The 21,757-nt window shown below is 45.4% G+C and overlaps 2 protein-coding genes across 2 annotated transcripts in view; one reads left to right on the top strand and one right to left on the bottom strand.

Annotated features, from left to right (window-relative positions):
- The window catches only part of HSCB (HscB mitochondrial iron-sulfur cluster cochaperone), a 33,237-nt gene extending 28,684 nt beyond the window's left edge, over positions 1-4,553 (top strand). The window contains exon 6 of the mRNA XM_030218361.1: positions 4,394-4,553. Within this exon, the coding sequence (XP_030074221.1) occupies positions 4,394-4,485 (92 nt within the window). The 3' untranslated portion in view covers positions 4,486-4,553. The remainder of the gene's footprint in view (positions 1-4,393) is intronic.
- Positions 4,554-10,620: 6,067 nt separating this feature from the next.
- LOC115480247 (solute carrier family 2, facilitated glucose transporter member 11-like) overlaps positions 10,621-21,757 on the bottom strand; it is a 61,849-nt gene continuing 50,712 nt past the window's right edge. The window contains exons 10-12 of the mRNA XM_030218779.1: positions 16,963-17,038; positions 14,657-14,784; positions 10,621-11,228 (exon numbers count right to left, since the gene is read on the bottom strand). Of these exons, the coding sequence (XP_030074639.1) occupies positions 11,040-11,228; positions 14,657-14,784; positions 16,963-17,038 (393 nt within the window). The 3' untranslated portion in view covers positions 10,621-11,039. The remainder of the gene's footprint in view (positions 11,229-14,656; positions 14,785-16,962; positions 17,039-21,757) is intronic.

Raw genomic sequence — 21,757 nt, 5'->3', positions numbered from 1 at the left:
TTCAATACTATAACTGTTAATTTATATGTTTTTTATAGCCCCTGAAGCAGCCCAGTTGGGTGAAACACGGCCTGTGTCGGGCTGTTTATATTTATACAAATACCAGTATTTTGTTTGAAATAAACTATATTTATCTTTTTACACGATCTGCTAGAATAAAATTGCTGACAGAACAGAGCCCTGAGGAACTCTTGTTGTCAATTTAATGGTTTGAGATTTATTCAACCCCTGCACAATACAGAAACCGCGTAAAATCAGGAACGAGGAAAACCAGTCACCCACAATACCTGTGATCTCAGTCGAGTGCAAACGCTTTAACAATAAGTCATGGCTAATGGAGTCAAATGCAGCAGATACATTGAGAGAGGCTCCAAGAACTGATGCTCCCTAGTCAAAACCTGCTCTTAAAACATCTAAACGAAGTAGCGATTCAGTATCATGCTTGCTTCTAAACCCGAACTGATATTAATCAAGAATCTGACGGTCGTTTAGAAAGTCCATAAGTTGAAGCAATACAATTTTCTCTATTATTGTAGCTTAAAAAAAAGGGAGGGATGAAATTGGCCTAAAATTTTTCAGCTTTTGACACGTCTAATTTTTCATTCTTTAACAGTGGCTTGACCGATGCAATTTTTTAAAGAAACAGGTAACAAACCCTCTGTTGGGTTTTAGGCCTTGAAAGATTTGACATAACATGCTACAATAAAATAACCTGAGCGCTTTACTTTGCTCCATTTTTATTTCTATCAAGAAATTAAAAAGAGTATAAAGAAAATATACAACAGAATCTCTCCTGTGTATAATACTCCAAAACAAAAACTGATTTGGTTGCTGAAATAACTAATTAAAAACATGAATTATTCTGTTTAGTAAATCCCAAATCTGGAAGCAAGACACCAGACCCTCCCCAAACTGAAGAAATATTTTCAACTCCATGTGTACATTACTATCGGGCTCATTTTCAAAGCACTTAGCCTCCCAAAGTTCCATAGAAACCTATGGAACTTAGCCTCCCAAAGTGCTTTGAAAATATGCCTCTAAGTTAATTAAAATAAACCAGACCCTGGGTGCTTGCTTATTTACAGAGAAAAGTGACTGGACAGGTTGACCATCGGGGAAGGAGCTGTGGATGCCATGTGGAGACAGATTAGAGGAAGGAGGGGGACTCTTCTTTTTACATGGCTTTTTACCATTTCACAAACAGACGCAGGCCAGCAGCTAAGCCTGGTGGTTCTGTTTTATTTTGTTTGCATTATTATTATAATAATACATATTGTATTGATGTATTCTGTCATCTGCCCTTCACAAATGTAAGAAAAGAAGGGGACATTTTCAATTGTGTGAAACCGGTTCAAAATGTGAATAATTTATAAAGCACATCATTCACCAGAGGAACGTAGTGTCAGCCACTGCGTTAGTGTGATTTAATATTTAAAAGGAGAGTAGATAGTTGACAACTCAAGTAAGTAGTGAAACCCTTTCTGATTAATAAAAATCAACAGACTCTAGATTTGCCCAGATGGATGACACAGTCCTGGGTCTACTTTATTATACGCAGGGACTTGTCATTCTGATTCCTCTGGTGCATTCCCTCAGGCAGTGTTTCCCCGAATACTGTGCTTTCAGACCTAATCGAGTATGCCACAGAAGAAAAAGTCACTGCTTCCCGCTTCTGTATTCTCATTACCTTACAGCAGCAAGAGCTATCAGTTGTGGCTGTTGACATGCAGGAGCTCCTTTAACATAGGCAGCCGAGACTCCTCGGGCCTGAGGGTATTCGTGATGTTGGAATAATAACAAGACACATGGTATTTTCTTAACATGGCACAACTTGGCCGCAGCTTTATTTTAAATGCAAACATCATAACCCTGGGTTATACCCAACCCAATCAACCTTCCAGCTTAGAAGCCAACCCAGTCCGCCGTCATTAGCAAGACTGACCAATCGTATACAGAGCTCCCCACCGCACAGCAAGGGTGCTCAAACCGTAAGCGCAGCTATCCCAGCTGCCTAGCTTACACCACCAGGCTTGGGTACCCTGCCAAAGCTGCGACAAAATATATACATGTACATATCCACATTAAACCGGGAGGGGGGGGGGGGGCTGGGTGCATGCTGGTGCCCGGTCACCAGAAGCGGACGTCCGGGCTCCGCCCAGGGGTTTTAAACCCCTTTTGCTTCCCACCCATCCCAGCGGGGTGCCCCTGAGGGGCGGGAACATGCCCGCCTCGCGCGCACCCTGCTGGCATAGGTGCGCATGCGGCTCCGGGCACCCTGCGGGGCACTGCGCCTTGCTTTTTTTTAACACGTATGTGCTCACGCATTCCTGTAGTCTTTCCTAGATTAGGCATGAGCCCTAGAGTGTGGGAACTGACAGGCAGCGTGTGAGTCACTGATATAACATAGTAACATAGTAGATGACGGCAGAAAAAGACCTGCACGGTCCATCCAGTCTGCCCAACAAGATAACTCATATTTGCTGCTTTTTGTGTATACCCTACTTTGATTTGTACCTGTGCTCTTCAGGGCACAGACCATATAAGTCTGCCCAGCACTATCCCCGCCTCCCAACCACCAGCCCCGCCTCCCACCACCGGTTCTGGCACAGACCGTACAAATCTGCCCAGCACTATCACCGCCTCCCAACCATCAGCCCCGCCTCCCAACCACCGGCTCTGGCACAGACCTTATAAGTCTGCCCCGCCTCCCAACCACCGGCTCTGGCACAGACCTTATAAGTCTGCCCCGCCTCCCAACCACCAGCCCCGCCTCCCAACCACCAGCTCTGGCACAGACCGTATAAGTCTGCCCCGCACTATCCCCGCCTCCCAACCACCAGCCCCACCTCCCAACCACCGGGATAGCCAGCTCCTGCTTTCTGCAGCACAAATGTTGCACATAGCATCTTCTGCTCTCCTCCTGAGCCACTGCCACCAGTAGGATTTTGAACTGGTCCTTAGCTTTTCTTTTGGTGGAGTGGTCTGCTTGGTAAGAGCTGCAGGCTGAGAACCAGGGAAGCCAGGGCTTCAAACCCTGCTTCTTCTACTGACGTTCCTTGTGACTGTAGAAAAGTCATTTCACCCTCCACTGCATCAGATGCAACTTAGATTGAAAGTCCACTTGCAAGAGGCATATTTTCAAAGCACTTAGCCTTCCAAAGTTCCATAGGTTTCTATGGAACTTTGGAAGGCTAAGTGCTTTGAAAATATGCCTTTTGGTCTTCGAGGACCACCAATCTATGCAAATCTATCTTATACATATTCATTAGGATAGCCTGAAAACTTGTCCTGTTTGTGGCCCTTGAGAACTGAGAGTGAAGATTAAGGGGTCCTTTTGCTAAAAAAAAATGGCCTGTGGTAGTGTTTTGGCTGCGCGCAGAATCATTTTTCAGCGCACCTGTAAAAAATGCCTTTTTTGCGGGGTGGGGGGGGGGGGCGAAAATGGACGTGCGGCACAATGGAAATTGGTGCAAGTCCATTTTGGGTCTTGAGACCTTACCGCCAGCCATTGAGTTAGTGGTAAGGTCTCGCGCGTTAACCGGGCAATAATGGTCGATGCACGTTCAAATGCTGATTACTGCCCGCGTGTCAAAGATGAAATTACCGCCCGGGCCACCCGGTAGCCGGGCAGTAACTCAGAATTGACGCGCGTTGGGCGTGCATCAGCGCTTATGAAGCTTAGTAAAAGAGCCCCTAAGGGCTTAGGGCAGTGGTTCCGAAACCTGTCCTGGCCAACACACCTGAGAGGCATTCATGTTGCAACTGTGAATCAGATCGTGGGTTATAAAAGAATTTGTATGCTTATTGTCATTTCTTACACAGCATTTATGTATAAAGCCTTTCAATCTAGCTACAAGGGAAATGGGACTTGATATACTGCCTTTCTGGGGTTTTTGCAACTACATTCAAAGCGGTTTACCTATATTCAGGTACTTATTTTGTACCAGGGGCAATGGAGGGTTAAGTGACTTGCCCAGAGTCACAAGGAGCTGCAGTGGGAATCACTAGGCTACTCCACTAGCAACATTCCATGTAGGAGCCTGCCCTTGCAGATCAGCAATGCGGCCACACAGGCTTCTGTTTCTGTGAGTCTGACGTCCTGCAAGTATCAGGCTTCTACATGGAATGTTGCTAGTGGAATAGCAACATTCCATGTAGAATCTCAGATAGTAGCAACAGAATCTCAATAGTAGCAACATTCCAGAATCTCAAATAGTAGCAACAGCAACATTCCATGTAGAATCTCAAATAGGGAAAGGGAAATGATATACCGCCTTTCTGAGGTTTTTGCAACTACATTCAAAGCGGTCCACTCAGGGACTATATAAGTTGTTGGTTTACATCAAAAGGTTAAAACTTAAATCGACTAATCTTTGCTTCATTTCTTTCCTAGGTGATCTTCAAGAAGCAAAGATGCTTTTATCCAAGATGCAGTATTTTTCTAACTTAGTAGACAAAGTCAAGGAGAAAATGATTCCTTCATAATTATAAATTCTTCAGTTTTCTTTATTTTTTTAACTTATTTAATAATTGTACCTTCTGTGTTTCTTAAAAAAAAAAAAAAAAAGAAAGCTTTTGATTTGTTTTTCTTTCATTCTTGTTCACAATCAGTCATATGCTGAGGGACCTCAACGTGAGCAGAATATATGGTGATAATTCAAAACTTTTTAGCTAGCCTGATCGATAGCTTTTTAATATGATTATTTCAAGTCTCATTCTGTCCAGGTAGGAATTCTCTAAAGGGACCCTAGGAATACTTAGGAAACTTCATAATTAAGCAATTAGTCATATTTTTTTTTCATATTTTTATTAAAGGTTTTTTCAAAACATAATATACAAAAGCAAACACAAAATCAAACAATATCAACAATCCATGGCAAAGAACAGAACAACAGTAGCATCCGTCCATGACAATACCTTTAGACAAATAGCATAAAAGCATAAGGCTAATTAGTGCTATGGGGTTATATTGCACTCCTGTCCGTGGATTTGTTTGCAGTCTGTTTATGAAAACGGGTATGGTTTGGTTGATAATACTGAGAGAAGGAAAAGTGGGAACTTGAACTACGGGTTCCAGAGACCGGAGCACACGATGTCTTGTGCAAAACAGAATCAGTCCCAGCATCGAGCACTGTTAAACAACCAACGGCCCTTCTAAAGACCATTTCCGCTTTTAGTAAGGTTCTTATGATTTTTAACTGTTTGACGTTTTGATTCTGTTTTGCACACAGACTCCTGATGCAAGCCCTCCGGCCGAAACACAACGTTAGGTTGAGTCGCTTTTGATTTTCAATAAATTTTGTTTTAATTCCAGACATTGTGTGCTCCAGTCTCTGGAACCCGTGGTCCAAGGTCCCACTTTTCCTTCTCTTTGAGACACTCCGTGGATTCTCTTTGGTTAATAATAACTAAAATGATCGTGTTGATCCCTACACATATTGGGGTAAATCCTGTAAAACATGCTTAAAGTCGGGTGCAGTTTGTAGAATAGTGCTCACACCCTGGAATCACGCCTTACTTTAGGTGTGGGCTTTTGCGCCAACTAAAATGTGGTGCAAATACTCATGCATTTAAGCGCGGATGCCCTTATTCTCTAACTATATGTATGACTTAAAGGAAGGCCCTCGATCTGCCCATGACCCTCCTATTTCCACACCCCCTTTTTTTTACGTGTGTAAAGTTTATGTGCATATGTTTCAGTTAAATCTAATTAGTGCCAATGATTATATGTACATAAGTTAAAAAGCAATTGTTGGTGCTAATTAGTTCATTATTCAGTTGCATGCCCAAATTTGCGTGCACAATTGTTAGCAATTTAATAGAATTAGGGGGATTGTACTAAATGCATAGTTTAATACAATAGTTCTTTATGGTAGCTGGTTTTCTATAAGCTAGGCTTTGACATAGGTCACAGCCCAATGTGGTAGGAACATTCTGCTTATGACAGATCATTTCATATCAAATCAAAAGGAAGGGTTTTTTCCCTTTGCACTCTAAGATCTAGGACATCTGATTTAATTCTAAAGCGTTATTTAACAATAAACTTAACTGCTTGTAATGTTAGCAGCAGCAGAATCTAAAATGAACAGTAGGGGGTAATTCTATATGGAGTTGGTCTAGTTGGTCCTGGAGGCACCCCAGCCAGTCAGGTTTCCTAGATAATCCACAATGAGTATTCATAAAAGAGATTTTTTTTTTGTTACATTTGTACCCCGCGCTTTCCCACGCATGGCAGGCTCAATGTGTGCACTGCCTCCACTGCATGCAAATCTCTCATGAATATTCATTGTGGATATCCTGAAAACCTGACTGGCAGGGGTGCCTCTAGGACCAGGTTTGGGAACCACTGGTCTAGTTTTAGATTGCAGGAAGTAGTGTGGTAGCCGTGTTAGTCCACTCTTAAGGTTATCAATAGAAATCAAACAAAATAAAACATGGAAAAGAAAATAAGATGATACCTTTTTTATTGGACATAACTTAATACATTTCTTGATTAGCTTTCGAAGGTTGCCCTTCTTCCTCAGATCGGAAATAAGCAAATGTGCTAGCTGACAGTGTATATAAGTGAAAACATTCAAGCATTACTATGACAGTCTGACAGGGTGGGAGGATGGGGGTGGGTAGGAGGTATGCATGGGGACATCAAAGCATATCATTGATATTCTAACAGGATGGGTGTGGATAGGTGAGGGGAGGGTGATCAACAGAGACATACAGCTTTATGGTTTATAATGGGCTAGGAACCCCAGATCCTTGTTAAGTCCTTTCTGTTGGGTGTTAAAATATTCAATCATTCTGACTTCAAAGGTCTTACGTTCTTGTATGGTTTTAAAGTTACCTTTCAGGATTGCAGGAACAAAGTCATTTACGTATGTATAGTAAGAGATGTTTTATAGAATACTTAATAGCGAAAAGTATACAATGGCATTCACTTTGCTGGAGGGCATGTGGGCAGAGCATGCAAATATATGTAAATTATAGAATACCGTAACATACATTCTGGCTAACTTCTAGGTGTGGGTATTTACACCAGCTGTAAGTCTGGGGGGGCGGGGGGGGAGTGATCATGTTTTCTGCCGTGTGTGCTACTCTTTCTATAATGAGAAATAGGTGGCTACTTTTTTCTTTATAAAATAGGCTTGAAGTAGGCACCTGCCCTACTCTCTTATCCTAGGCAATATAATATTATACAATTACACACTTGAGGCTGAACACGATTTTAATTTAATTCAAGCATTTATATTCCACTTCACCCATAGCACAGACAGATTACAGTGATAATTACAATATACCGTCATTTATGGTTTAAAGGTGAATAAGTTTAGTAGAATTACACATTTAAAACAATGAACAATTAAAACCTCAATTCCTTCCTTTCTAGCAATAACTAATCATGATCGCCCTTAACTGATAACAGAATAGATGATCATTTAGAAACATTCATTACACCATAAGCATTGCTTTCCAGAGGAGCAGTCAAGGAATCACGTGACATTATGAAGCTTATGAAGGCTGTTTCCTTGGCTCTAGTGGCAATAAATCCAACAATTCAGGTCCTATCCCTGTTATCGATCCTCTCTCAGGTTCTTGTAGTCTGGCTTGGCTGCAGGTACTGGTGTTGTAAATTGTCCCTCTGAATGCAGATTGTGTTATGACATATAATAAGTTACCCAAGATATCATGCAACTTGGGACTGACGTAGAATCTTAAATATAAAGGTAGTGCCCGATATTCAAAATGATTTAAACAGCCAGGAGCGGCTCCTGGCCGTTTAAATCGCCTGTCAAGATCTAAACAAGTATTCTCAGCAGCACTTAACTGCATAGTGCTGCTTAGAATTGTATTTATTTATTTCATCATTTGTTCCCAGGGCCGCTGAGAGACAAGGCTGGGGCAAGGCCGCCCCACCTCCCGTCGCTCCCCCCGCTGCTGCCACCCCCCACCCCGCCTGCCTCCACGGCTCTGGGCCCCCTGCATTCGAAGCAGCAGTCGCAGATCGCCTCTCTTCTAGCCTTCCCTCCCTTTGTCCCGCCCTCGTCTGATGTAACTTCTGGTTTCCGCGAGGGCGGGACACAGGGGGGAAGGCCCGAAGTGAGGCAATCTGCAACTGCCGCTTTGAATGCAGGGGGTCCGGAGCTGAGGAGTCGGGCAGGCGAGACCGGGGACTGCAGCGCCGGCGGCCGGACCCCCCTTGGAGGCCCTGGCACGGAGAATTTTGCCCCCCCCACCCCCCCCCCCTCTTGGCGGCCCTGTTTGTACCCCACATTTTCCAATCTAGATGTCTGTTCAGTGTAACTTACAGTTTCCTTCGGATAGGGAAGTTACAATGTTGTTGGGGTTAGTCGAGAGTTTAGTTCATGATCTGTGTTCAGGCAGACTGTGTGGGTTCATCGAAGAAGAACTTAGGGGCCCTTTTCCTAAGCTGCATCATCTACGCGCGCCAAAATGGAGTTACCGCCCGGCTACCATGTGGCTCTTGCGGTAGTTTAATTTATGGCGCTTGTTCAATACGTGCGTCCGAAAAATAATTTTTATTTTCGGATGCGCACCAAGTGGCATTTGACGCACATAGGTCATTACCGCTAGGTGAATGGCTAGCAGTAAGGTCGCAGACCCAAAATGGACACTCGGCAATTTTGATTTTGCTATACGTCCACTTTTGGCAAAAAATTTTTAAAAGGCCTTTTTTTAATTATTTTATTTTATTTTTATCAATTCACATTAAACAAGAATATTCTTGATTCAGAAAAGATAGGTAATATTAAACTTCATATTACATACATTTTTTTTTATAATAAACAAATTTATATTATTATCTATTCTCTAGTCCACTGTTACAGGGAGAGAGCAAGGTACAATTTCATTAAATATTTATATACTACTCAAAGTTAACATAGGAAGAGAAACACAGACCATATTATTATATTACGGAGTAGGAGAGGATATTGGTATAGGCTGCAAAGCTGGAGTTACAACGGTCTTCGAGTCCAAAAAAGGTATTAAATGTATAGGATCATAAAAAACATATTTCACTGAGTTTAATTTTAATACATACTTACAAGGAAAATTCAACCAAAATAAACCGCTCAGTTGCACCACCCGTGGGCGGAGTTTAAGGAAAAGTTGGCGCCTCTTTTGGGTTGCTCTAGCACTATCTGGAAAAATTCTAATTTTACAATTCATGAAAAGTTCTCTATGACTCTAATAAAAAGGCCTTTTTTAAAGGCACGCTGAAAAGTGGAGCAAAGCGCACCCAAAACTTACGCCTACACTACCACAAGCCATTTTTCTGCACACCTTAGTAATAGTACCCCTAACTGAAGTAGTGGGTTTTCAGGTGTTTGCAGAAGGTTTGTGTGTTTTACTGCTTTTGATATTGTATTCCAAATCTCAGGGCAGATGTACGTAAAGTTGGTTGAGTATGAAGATTTGTATTTTAGTCTTTGGCACCTACGGGAGTGTAGTGTGGCGTAGGTTCTTGCTCCCTTGATTGCATCACGTAGAGATAATTCAATTAGGATGAGCGAGAGCTATTATAAAGGGATAGCCTTGAAACAGCGATCAGCGAAACGTGCCATGTTGGATGTTAATTCCCCTAACCCGACACTGGAGTAAAAATGCCAAAGTAAAAGATGAGTAACACTTTTATTTTTATTTGAAACCAGTCTAAAAAAGTTAGTAGATAAGTGGCAGGGAGGTGGTGCAGACCAGTGACGAGGTTGGTGTGTAATTCACAGTGGCTAAAGCATAATACCACCACGTGACACTTCCGCGATCTTTTAACCAAGCTCTTGGAGTATTGTAGATCACTGGATTACTTTGAAATTGTGACTGTAATAAATGTATTAATCACTTTGGTTGTACCATACCAAGGCGTAACATCTAAATCCTAAAAAGTGCGAAAAAAATCTTTATTGGCCCCTACGTTTACAGTGGAGGAGTGGCCTAGGGGTTAGGGTGGTGGACTTTGGTCCTGGGGAACTGAGGAACTGAGTTCGATTCCCACTTCAGGCACAGGCAGCTCCTTGTGACTCTGGGCAAGTCACTTAACCCTCCATTGCCCCATGTAAGCAACATTGAGCCTGCCATGAGTGGGAAAGCGCAGGGTACAAATGTAACAAAAATAAAATAGATACTATTGGAGATTCTACATGGAATGTTGCTACTATTGAACATTCTACATGGAATGTTGCTATTCCACTAGCAACATTCCATGTAGATGGCTGCGCAGGCTTCTGTTTCTGTGAGTCTGACGTCCTGCACGTACGTGCAGGACGTCAGACTCGCAGAAGCCTGCACGGCCACATTGGTGATCTGCAAGGGCTGACCTCTACATGGAATGTTGCTAGTGGAATAGCAACATTCCATGTAGAATCTCAAATAGTAGCAACAGTGGAGGAGTGGCCTAGTGGTTATGGTGGTGGACTTTGGTCCTGGGGAACTGAGGAACTGAGTTCAATTCCCACTTCAGGCACAGGCAGCTCCTTGTGACTCTGGGCAAGTCACTTAACCCTCCATTGCCCCATGTAAGCTGCATTGAGCCTGCCATGAGTGGGAAAGCGCGGGGTACAAATGTAACAAAAAAAAATCCATCAAAAAATGTTCTTGAAGGGTTTAAATATGAGCAGTGATACATAATAAAACTGTTCATTTGATGGAGGTTTCTCACGATACTGCAAACCACAAGACCAAAGATCAAGGTGAGCTCGAGAGAAGCTTAATGTTCAAATTTTCTAATGTGGCTCAGATTTGGGTAGCTGGTTTATTTTACGCGTTCTGTCGTTTTGAGTTCTTTTCGCAAACATCAGTACCAAATCTGATAAAACCTTTGAGGGGGAGGACAAACGCCATCATTGCTTTATTCAATTCTGTGCTGGAAGGTCAAGCAACTTGTCAGAGGTTACATAAAGTTGGTGTTTAGATCTGAATTAATGTCCCATGATGTCGGTATTCTGAGTACTGAAGCCTGTCTATGCTTTTTCTTTTTTTTTGAACTAACGAATAACGGTGTGCGCTGTAACTTGACCCACAGTGCTGAATTAAACTCTTTCATCAATCTGCCTGTCATCCTGATTCGTTTTTCTCCTGCCAAACTTAAAATGTTTAAATTCTTGATTGATTTCAAGGAAAGATTTATTTTTAGTCTCTGGAATAACGAAGAAGAGGAACGTTGCAATTAAACAGCACTCCACTAAAAATACCAGGAAACAGTACTGCTGCAGGCCATTCTGCAAAAGAAGAAGGGTTTAAGATTAAAATAGTTGCATAAAACATGAGTCTAATGTGGACCTTAAATGTCCCTGGTTTTGGTCATGCAAAGCATGGTCTACATTGCCTGGTGTAATCTTTATCTTTTTTTTTTGTTGTTGTTACATTTGTACCCTGCACTTTCCCACTCATGGCAGGCTCAATGCTGCTTACATGGGGCAATGGAGGGTTAAGTGACTTGCCCAGAGTCACAAGGAGCTGCCTGTGCCTGAAGTGGGAATTGAACTCAGTTCCTCAATTCCCCAGGACAACAGTCCAACACCCTAACCACTAGGCCACTCCTCCACTGTTGCTACTAGTTGAGATTCTACATGGAATGTTGCTATTCTACTAGCGAAGTCGGCCCTTGCAGATCACCAATGTGGCCGCGCAGGCTTCTGCTTCTGTGAGTCTGACGTCCTGCACAGCCTTCTACATGGAATGTTGCTAGTGGAATAGCAACATTCCATGTAGAATCTCCAATAGTAGCAACAGTGGAGGAGTGGCCTAGTGGTTAGGGTGGTGGACTTTGGTCCTGAGGAACTGAGTTTGATTCCCACTTCAGGCACAGGCAGCTCCTTGTGACTCTGGGCAAGTCACTTAACCCTCCATTGCCCCATGGAAGCCGTATTGAGCCTGCCATGAGTGGGAAAGCGCAGGGTACAAATGTAACAAAAATAAAATAGATACTATTGGAGATTCTACATGGAATGTTGCTATTCCACTAGCAACATTCCATGTAGATGTCGGCCCTTGCAGATCACCAACGTGGCCGCGCAGGCTTCTGCTTCTGTGAGTCTGATGGGACGTCAGACTCATAGAAACAGAAGCCTGCGCAGCCTTCTACATGGAATGTTGCTAGTGGAATAGCAACATTCCATGTAGAATCTCCAATAGTATCTATTTTATTTTTGTTACATTTGTACCCTGCGCTTTCCCACTCATGGCAGGCTCAATGCGGCTTCCATGGGGCAATGGAGGGTTAAGTGACCTTCCCAGAGTCACAAGGAGCTGCCTGTGCCTGAAGTGGGAATTGAACTCAGTTCCTCAGTTCCCCAGGACCAAAGTCCACCACCCTAACCACTAGGCACTCCTCCTACTTGACAAAGGCAACTACTAAATTGAAAATTAAAAAAAACAAACCACATACTCTATATATTCGTGTATAACTCTAGAAATTTTGACTCCAAAATGCCTTAAAAAAAAAAAAACCCCAGCAACAAACAGGGTTGTCCTATTTATGAGTCATTCTCCATAGTGGCTCATAAAATGAACCGCCCCACTCCCTGGTGTACCTTTGAATTTTTCTTCTATAGAGGAGCAGCAGCACAACCCCATGCAGAAATGGGAAGTTGAGTCGCCCGCATAACCTTGGGCTCCGCCCTAGAGCCGCCCCTTGTACCGCCCCTGACCTGCCTACTTTTTTGGTGATTGGTCAGAGGCAATATTCAGTGGCACTGCCTGGCTCAATGTCATTGAATATCTGCAGTTGGGCTGTTCTCTGGCTCACTTAAATCGCTCTGAATATCAGGCCCTATATATTTAGGTACAGTAGGTATTTTTCTGTTCCTGGAGGGCTCATAATTACAAAAAAAAAAAAAAAAAGTTAAAGTGGAATTTGAACCTGGGTCCTTTGGTTTACAATTCACTACGCTAACCACTAGACTGACCCTCTGCTATGAATGGATCTCTGTGTGGCCATTTTCTAAGAATGCTGCTATACAGACATCCATGTCCCTTGTTTCCCTTCCCCCCCCCCCCCCCCCACCCCTTCCCATGTTCAAAATTCGGATGTTACTGTTTGTAAAACGGATGTTCATACTGGACATTTCCAGCACATGGCTCTCCATCGCACCTATTTTCAAATAGGCTGTTTCCTGTTCAAAAATACATGTGAAATGAACGTCCATTTGGGACATTCTGACTTAGATCTTCTTTTGAAAATACCCCTCCACGTCTAAAACAAGCTGCAGTTATTTTAAAAAAAATTATGAATTAGATTTGTCACAGCTGTATTCGTTGATTATTACACTTTATAACATACATGCATAAGTGCTGATTTCACTCCTGCTACATCGGTGGCATAGCTAGAAATTTTTAACGGGGATGCATTTTCCTGCCTCCAGCTTCCCCCGCCCCAAAACCTGAAAATCACCTCTGCTCCAGTCTTCACTCTGGCAGTGACAATGGCACTCATAGGCTGTCTTCAGCCTCCACCAGGACTTCCTTTCTGAGCAGGGTTGCCAGGTGGAAAATTTTTTTCCCACCCAAACGAGCCCAAATCCAGCCCAAACCCCGCCCCTGACACCCCACCCCCGCGTCATCACCCCCGCCCCCGCCGTCATCACCCCCTCCCCCGCCGTCATCGGCCCCGCCTCCCCGTCATCGGCCCCGCCCAGAACGTCACTAACCCCGCCCAAAACGTCACTAACCCCACCCCCCGCGGCCGAAAAAAACGCTTAAAAAACCACCCAAAAGACACAAAACAAGCCCAAAAAACCACAACCCGCCGTGGGCAAAAATTTCCCACGGTGGGTCGCGGAAAACCGCCCACCTGGCAACACTGTTTCTGAGCCATCCCACCCTTCACAAGACAGGAAGTTGCATCAGAAGGGGTGGGATTGTTCAGAGAGAAAGTCCCGGTGCAGGCCTCAGGCAGCCTATGAGTGCCGCTACCCAGCCAAAGACTGGAACGGAGATGTTTTTAAGTCATGGGCAGGGGACTGGATCTGAAAGAAGGTTTGTACACAATACACACACTTTGCATAAATATGCCACTGTGCTACATCCATTCTCTACCCCTGGGAATGTCTACGTTTATATTGCATGGAAATAAGTACTTCAGCCCCTTTTGCTAAAGAACTTTCCGTGTTAATGTGGCAAAAAGTGCATGCTATTAGAGCATATGCTGGCGGAGCAGTTGGGGGGAAGAGGGGGTGGTGGTTGGGAGGCGAGGATAGGGGAGGGCAGACTTATACGGTCTGTACCAGAGCCGGTGATGAGAGGCGGGACTGGTGGTTGGGAGGTGGGAAATACTGCTGGGCAGACTTATATGGTCTGTGCCCTGAAAAGGACAGGTACAAATTCAAGGTAAGGTATACACATATGAGTTTGTCTTGGGCAGACTGGATGGACCATGCAGGTCTTTTTCTGCCGTCATCTACTATGTTACTATGTAACCCAGAAGCTTTGTATTTACCAGTTTACTGTCTCCCAGAAGCTGCTGCCCTAGGCATCTACCTAGTCTTGTCAACTGGTTGGGCCAGCCCTGTTTCAAAAGCACTAACCCTTTGAGAGAAATGATGATCACAGAGCTGAAATATCAACCTAGCAATGCATTTCAGACTACTAGAAACATTTGCTTACTCAAAGTTTGTAGGGTTTTTTAGAAAAGAAACATGATACATACCACGATAAAAGGGAAAAGCATTCCTACTATAAAAAAGCTAAGCCAACCCATGGTTCCTCCTATCACATAGGCTGCAGGTCGCAAGGTCTGCATGAACAGTTCAGCAGTTAGGGTGACTGTAACACCACCTAGAAATGCAAAACCGAGTGCAGATCAGCAAGAATTTGGGGGCAGAGGTTCATTCTGCAAATTTGTAAGTGAAGAAACTCTTGGGGCACTTTTACTAAGCAGCGCTAAAAAGTGGTCAGCGCTGTCTCCAGTGAGGGTCTTTCCTGCACGCCGTGGCCACTTTTAGCATGCTGTAAAATGACCCCATTTCCAATTCTTCCTATTACAAATATGAGGCATTTTTATGCCCATTTATGTACTGTTTCCCAACCCAGTCCTTGAGGCACACCAGCCTACTTTTCTGGAGAACCACAGTAAATAGCCTGAGATTGATGTGAGTACCTTGGAGAGGCACAGGGCTGTATTTAAAGACATAGGCAACACAAGCACATGTCTAAGGTGGTGTCAAATTCTGAATGCATGACAAAATTGATGGCCCCCACTCTCCAGTCTCTGGATGATTTGCCCCACAGTCCTTTGGCTATGGACACTGGAGAGATGGTGTATGCAAATCTATTTCATGCATATTCATCCTGATTGTTCAGAAAAGCATACCAGTTAGGAGTGTATCCTGAACTACATTGGGAAACTTTACATTTGCATTTTGCCAGGAAGGCATGGTCACCCTATCAGTTTTATTCTATGTCACATTGTATTTTCAAATCAACTCTTAGGTTCAATTGTCTTAATAGTCCTCCAGTCTGCTGCTGTCCACGGCCGCTGCTCTGCTACGTACGAAACCCTGACCCAGAATCACGCTGCACGCCTCGGGACTGGAGCGCGAACAGAAGGGGGCCGCCTCTCTCCCATAGCGCACCGCACGTTCGTGGGGAACCCGGTGCTAAATCATTTGTAGATGACATGATTCTGGGTCAGGGTTTCGCACGTAGCAGAGCAGCGGCCGTGGACGGCAGCGGAATGGAGGACTTTTAAGATAAGTCTAAGCATATGTTCAAGACAATCGAACCTAAGAGTTGATTTGAAAATACAATGTGACAAAGAATAAAACAACAATAGAAAGGAGGTTTTTGATGCCAGTGAAATACCCCACTTACGTGTGACAGTTTACTGCAAGTAGTGAGACTTTTCCTCCTAATATAAAGAAGGTAACATAACACAAGACAGAAATTTGAAAGGATTTGACCTGATGAGCAGTGGAGAAGCAAGGAGGGCTGCCACCCGGGGCGATTTGCCGTTGCACCCCCCCCCCCCGGGTGCAGCACGATGACACTCCCCCTCAGCGCGTCAACACCCCCCCCCCCGACCCAGTGCCTACCCTCCTCAGCTCCCTCCAACCAGCTGAGCACCCTACCTTTAAAGGAATTTCAGAAGCCGTGGAGAGGCGAGGCGCAGCGCCTCGTGCCTGCAAGTAAAAGAAGCGAGGATCGTCATCGGGCCTTCCCTCAGGCTGTCTGTCCCGCCCTTGCGGAAATAGGAAGTTGCGTCAGCGGAGGGCGGGACAGACAGCATGAGGGAAGGCCCGATGATGATCCACGCTTCTTTTACTTGCAGGCGCGAGGCGCTGCGCCTCGCTTCTCCACGGCTTCTGAAATTTCTTTAAAGGTAGGGTGCTCAGCTGGTTGGAGGGAGCTGAGGAGGGTAGGCACTGGGTCGGGGGGGTGTCATCGTGCTGCACTCGTGGGGGGCTGGCAGGGAGCACCCCCCCCCCGAGCTGACACCCAGGGCGGACCGCCCCCCCCCCCCCCCCCCCCCCCCTTGCTACGCCACTGCTGATGAGTTTTAGATAGCAATTATATATTGACATAACGCGCATTTTGGATTAAGAATAGCACCTTATCATAAGAACATAAGAACAGCCATACTGGGTCAGACCAATGGTCTATGTAGCCCAATATCCTGTTTCCAACAGTGGCCAAACCAGCTCACAAGTACCTGGCAGAAACCCAAATCCTAGCCAATATTCCATGAAACCAATCCCAGGGCAAGCAGTGGTTCACCCATGTCTGTCTCAATAGCAGACTATGGACTTTTCCTCCAGGAACTTGTCCAAACCTTGTTTAAACCCAGATAAGCTAACCGCTATTACTACATCCTCCGGCAATGAGTTCCAGAGCTTAACTATATAATATAACAACACTGCCATGGATGGTGTTACTCCCTAAAGCAAAACCCAAGTTTTTTTTTAATATTAAAATAAATGGTAAAATGTAAGTATCTTATAAAGATTTTTTTATTACCTGGCCCTAGTCCAAAGCTTAAAATGAATGCAAATATAGCTGCCATACTTATATAGGGTACCCAGGCATAGATATCCTGAAAAAAAAACAGAAAACATCAGATCTAGAATATTAAACAAAAGTCACATATAGTCAGTGGTGTGTTGGAGCAGGCTCTCACAGGCTCGCAAGAGCCGGTTGTTAAGTTTTTAAGAATTTTGGGAGCCGGTTGTTAAAGTAGGGCCCTCCATGGCTACTTTAACAACTGGCTCCCAAAATGTGGGCTTGGGCCCCCTGCTGAATTCTCTTTTACTTTGCTGGTGGGGATGCTGAGCCCTGCCAGCCAAGTAAATAGACTACTGCTGCTCCCCGCTCCTTGTTTCCAGCTCCGGGCAGCAGGCTTACACAATAATAATGGATTACAGAATATTGATAGAGAAAATGTAAGTTATTTATAGCAGAATAATAAACGAGATAGGTGGGTAGAGATGGGCAAGGGTGAAGGGAGTAGGAGAGGTATAAGCAAGGGGTAGGTGAGCATTAGAAGGGGGTAGAGGAGGGGGGAAGGGGGAAGGGACAGGGGATAAGCATAGGGAAATTAGGTAGGAGAAGTGGTCTGGGTCATTGTCGTTGGCTCCTGGATATGTGTAGGGTAGATGGATTCATAGGATTAAATTGGGTCATTTGGGTAGGCCTGCTTGAACAGATGAGTTAGTGATTTCCAGAATGGTAGATAGTCACTGATTGATCGACTCGCTAGTGCGGCTTTGTAAAAGAAGCCCTAACTGTTCTGCCTCCACAATGTGTGTACAGTATAACTGTGTGCAATGCATTGTTTTGTAATGTAGTCCAACATGTTACTGTAGCTACTTCCTGCTTAGTGTATGTAATCCCCCATTACAATGGGGATTACTAAAGAACAGAGTTCCTGGGGGGAGGGAGTTAGCTTTGAGGGTGGACAAATATCTGGCCCAGGGAGTGTGTTTATGGAATAAGTTGTAGAGGGAAATGTTCCTTTGTAGGAGAGGACTGAGGGTGGTCTGGGCCCCACGCCTGGCTGCTTCCCAACACCCCCCTACTGCGATGCTGCTGCCCCCACCTTCCGCCGCCACCCCTGCTGCCCCAGTCCCACCTAAAGGGCCCTAGTGGTTTCTGTGGGGTGAGGGGGAGCATGTTCTTTCCTGCCCGCTGTGCTGCCACTATTCCCCCACCTGCTGGCACTGTCATATTTTCAAAATGGCGGCCAAGACTTCCCACGGTAGTCTTGCGGGTCTCGACAGTCTCATAAGACTTCTGCAGTGAGTCTGGGCCGCCATTTTTCACGTACGGCGATGCCAGGCAGGGGCAATAGTGGCAGCACAACAGTCAGGAAAGAACATGTTCCCCCTCCCCCCCCCCCCCCCCCCCGCAGAGGCCACTAGATCACCAGTGGTGCGCTTTCAAAGTAGGACCGGGGAGGGCTGTAGTGTGTGACGGGCATCCAGGCAGAGCCTGTGGGCCCTTGGGCACTGCCCAGTTGCCCAAATGGTCAGTGGCGTAGGAAGGGGGCGGTGGGGCGGTCCGCCCCGGGTGCATGCTGCTGGGGGGGTGTCGGCTCCGCTGGTTCCCTGCTCCCTCTGCCCCGGAACAGGTTACTTCCTGTTCCGGGGCAGAGAGAGCAGGGAACCAGCGGAGCCGACGCAGCTCCCAGCGACATACAGTCAGGGCGGTTCGGCCCTCCCGCCCATCCCTCGTCGCTTTCCCTCGTAAGTACGTGCTCGGGGGGGGGGGGGGAAGGCTGCGCTCTGGAGGGGGGAGGGTGCCCCGGGTGTCAGCTGCCCTCGCTACGGCACTGCAAATGGTCATTCCGCCCCTGTTCCTTAGTGTTGAATGACAGTAGGGGTGAAGTTATGAGGTTATAGTTAGCCCAACTAACTCCCGCAGTCAACACTAAACCTGGATATTCAATTCCAGGCCGTTTCTGGTGGCCAGCATTGAACATCCAGTTTATTGTGGGCCGGTTATGTTCAAACCAGCCAAAGATATCCCACGTTTTCACGTGGCCAAATATAGCTTCTAAAGTGGGGTTGAAAAATCATTGGATAGCCGGTTTTATTGCCCAATATAACCAGCTATCTGCTAGCCGCTAACCAGCAATATTCAGTGGGAGATAGCCAGTTATCCCGACCCCCGCTGAATATTTCCGGATAGCCAGTTATGAGGCATTTAACCAGCCAGCTGCTAGTTAGATGCTTTTGAATCAGGGGCGTAGCTACGGGTGGGCCTGGGTGGGCCCAGGCCCACCCAATCTCGGCTTAGGCCCGCCCAGTTTGTCTCATCCACCAATTGGCGCCGATCTTCTAGGCGCCGGTTCAGCTGCAGAAGCCTGGATCGTCGTTACCGGTTTTCTTGCAGTGCTCGGGTCCGGATCGTTCAGCCGGTAGTGGAGTTAGTCAGCAGCTGGGAGGACCTACTCTGACTGTCGCTGACTGCATCGCCGCACGGCTGCTAATGCTGCTGCTGTAGTGCTTTGTCTGCACTCTGCAGCTGCCCTCACCGGTGCCTGCTTTCCTGCCCCCCCCCCCCCCCACGGCGCGAATGCGAAGAAGGGGAGAGAAGGGAAAGATGCCAGATCGCGGACGGGAGGAGAGATACCAGGAGAGTGGAAGAGAGGGGGTAGATGCCGGGCGGCGCAGGGGTAGGTGGGGTGATTATAAGAATGGTGCTCGGTGTGTGAGGGCAGCCAGTATGTGTGACTTGGTAAGCCGGAGAGTGCCGTTGATATTGGGGACGGTCCGGATTTTTCCTTTTCGTCAGTATTTTTGCTCCATGCACAGTTTTCAGGGCATGAGAGTCCGAGGAAGGGAACTGCTTCTACATTAGGTTTGCACTTTGGAACTGAGGGAGCTGAGTTAAAATCGGAAGAAAAAATGAGATTTACAGAAGCTTCAGGGACTGTACATGAGGGTCGTAGGCTCACTGAAATCCAGTCTCAAAGCTTTTTTGTAATAATGTGCTTTTTGTGATAACATTACCACAACCTTTTCTTTTTTTGTTTTAAGTAGTGTTTTCTTTTGGTTTAGTGTTAACACTTATCACAAACTATAGTCTGCAAATCCCAAAAACATTTGTCCAGTGAGAATTGTCCTATATGCTAAACATAAAAATACACAAAAATTAAGCAGGTAGGCTAACAAAGAGGTTTTTTTTTAACCCTTCCGCGGATGGTTAGGTAATCTGTTTCTAGCAATATGCATTTAGAGGGTTTTTAAAATATTTTTTCTTATTAATAAAAATAATTTTCCATAGTAACTGATTTTTATTTGAGCAAGAGACTGGATACTAATTTTCCAGAAGTAGTGGCTATCGCATCTATTTGATGGTATTCTGCATTGTGGTTGGACCAATATTTATTTTATTTTTATTGTCCATGTAACCCAGTAGCTTATTTCCAACAGTACTCAATTCAGGTCACAAGTTATGTGCTTATGCATGAGAGCACAAAAGAGGAGTGGGAAATGGACCAATGACTCCAGGAGAATGGGAGATAAATTTAAAGAACCACTTTATTAAATGAGTCATTTAATAAAGTGGTTCTTTAAATTTATCTCCCATTCTCCTGGAGTCATTGGTCCATTTCCCACTCCTCTTTTGTGCTGTTATATTTACGTGGGAGCTAGTGTTCATCCACTTAGGTGGATCACTTCTTCTCTTATGCATGAGAGAACATGAAATGAGATTGAAGGGCAGACTCGGGAAGTATTTTTTCACGGAGAGAGTGGTGGATACTTGGAATGCCCTCCCGCGGGAGGTGGTGGAGATGAAAACGGTAACAGAATTCAAACATGCGTGGGATAAACATAAAGCAATCCTGTTCAGATGGAATGGATCCTCAGAAGCTTAGCTGAGATTAGGTGGCAGAGCCAATAGGGGGGGGGGGGGGGGGGGGGGGGAGGCGGGGCTGGTGGTTGGGAGGTGGGCCTTGTTCTGGGCAGACTTCTACGGTCTGTGCCCCGAAAATGGCAGAAACAAATCAAGGTCAGGTATACACATAAAGTAACATAGTAGCACATAAGAGTTTAAATTGTTGGGCAGACTAGATGGACTGTGCAGGTCTTTTTCTGCTGTCATCTACTATGTCGGGCCGGTCTCTTCCAACTGTGCCCACGCACCACTGCCAGCACTGAGCTCCTCCGAGGACCCGTCCCGAATCTGGGTCGTATCCTAGGAGGAGCTCAATACTGGCAGTGGAACACAGGCACAGTTGAAGAGATTGGGCCCGACGAGTCGCATTCACGCTGCAGGGGGAGGGGCGTGTGGGGGACAGGGCAGCAGGCCACCGGTGAGAGCAGCCGCAGAGTGCAGACAAAGCAACATGGCAGCAGTGGCTTTAGCATCCACGATGCTGTATCACTCACTTCAGCCTCAGACCGGCCTCAGCACTCCCCCGCTGCCAAAACAGGGCCAAGTGCAGGATCCAGCGCAGTCTGCAGTGCTCTGCTCCACATGCACACTGACTGCATAGTGTGCATAACTTCAACATTTAAGCCCAGGTAAAAGCAAATGTTTTAATTTTTATTATGTGTAATGCTGGACTGCTGGTGGGTTTCAGGGTAGGGACAGGCTCAATGCTCAGGTTAAAATAAAATTTTAAAAAAGGTTATAGATGTCATGTTGGTGTGGATGGTCGCTTTTTTAACTTTAATTTTAACCTGGGCACTGCAGAGCCTATCCCCACCTAGAACCACCAACATTAAATACAAAAACATAAAAAAAATTATTTTAACCTGGGCCTGAGTACTGCAGAGCCCAGGATTAAAAAAAAAAACCCGTTTTG

Source organism: Microcaecilia unicolor, chromosome 11 (assembly GCF_901765095.1).
Source record: "Microcaecilia unicolor chromosome 11, aMicUni1.1, whole genome shotgun sequence".
Taxonomy (NCBI): domain Eukaryota; kingdom Metazoa; phylum Chordata; class Amphibia; order Gymnophiona; family Siphonopidae; genus Microcaecilia; species Microcaecilia unicolor.
This window is presented reverse-complemented; position numbering and strand designations above follow the sequence as displayed.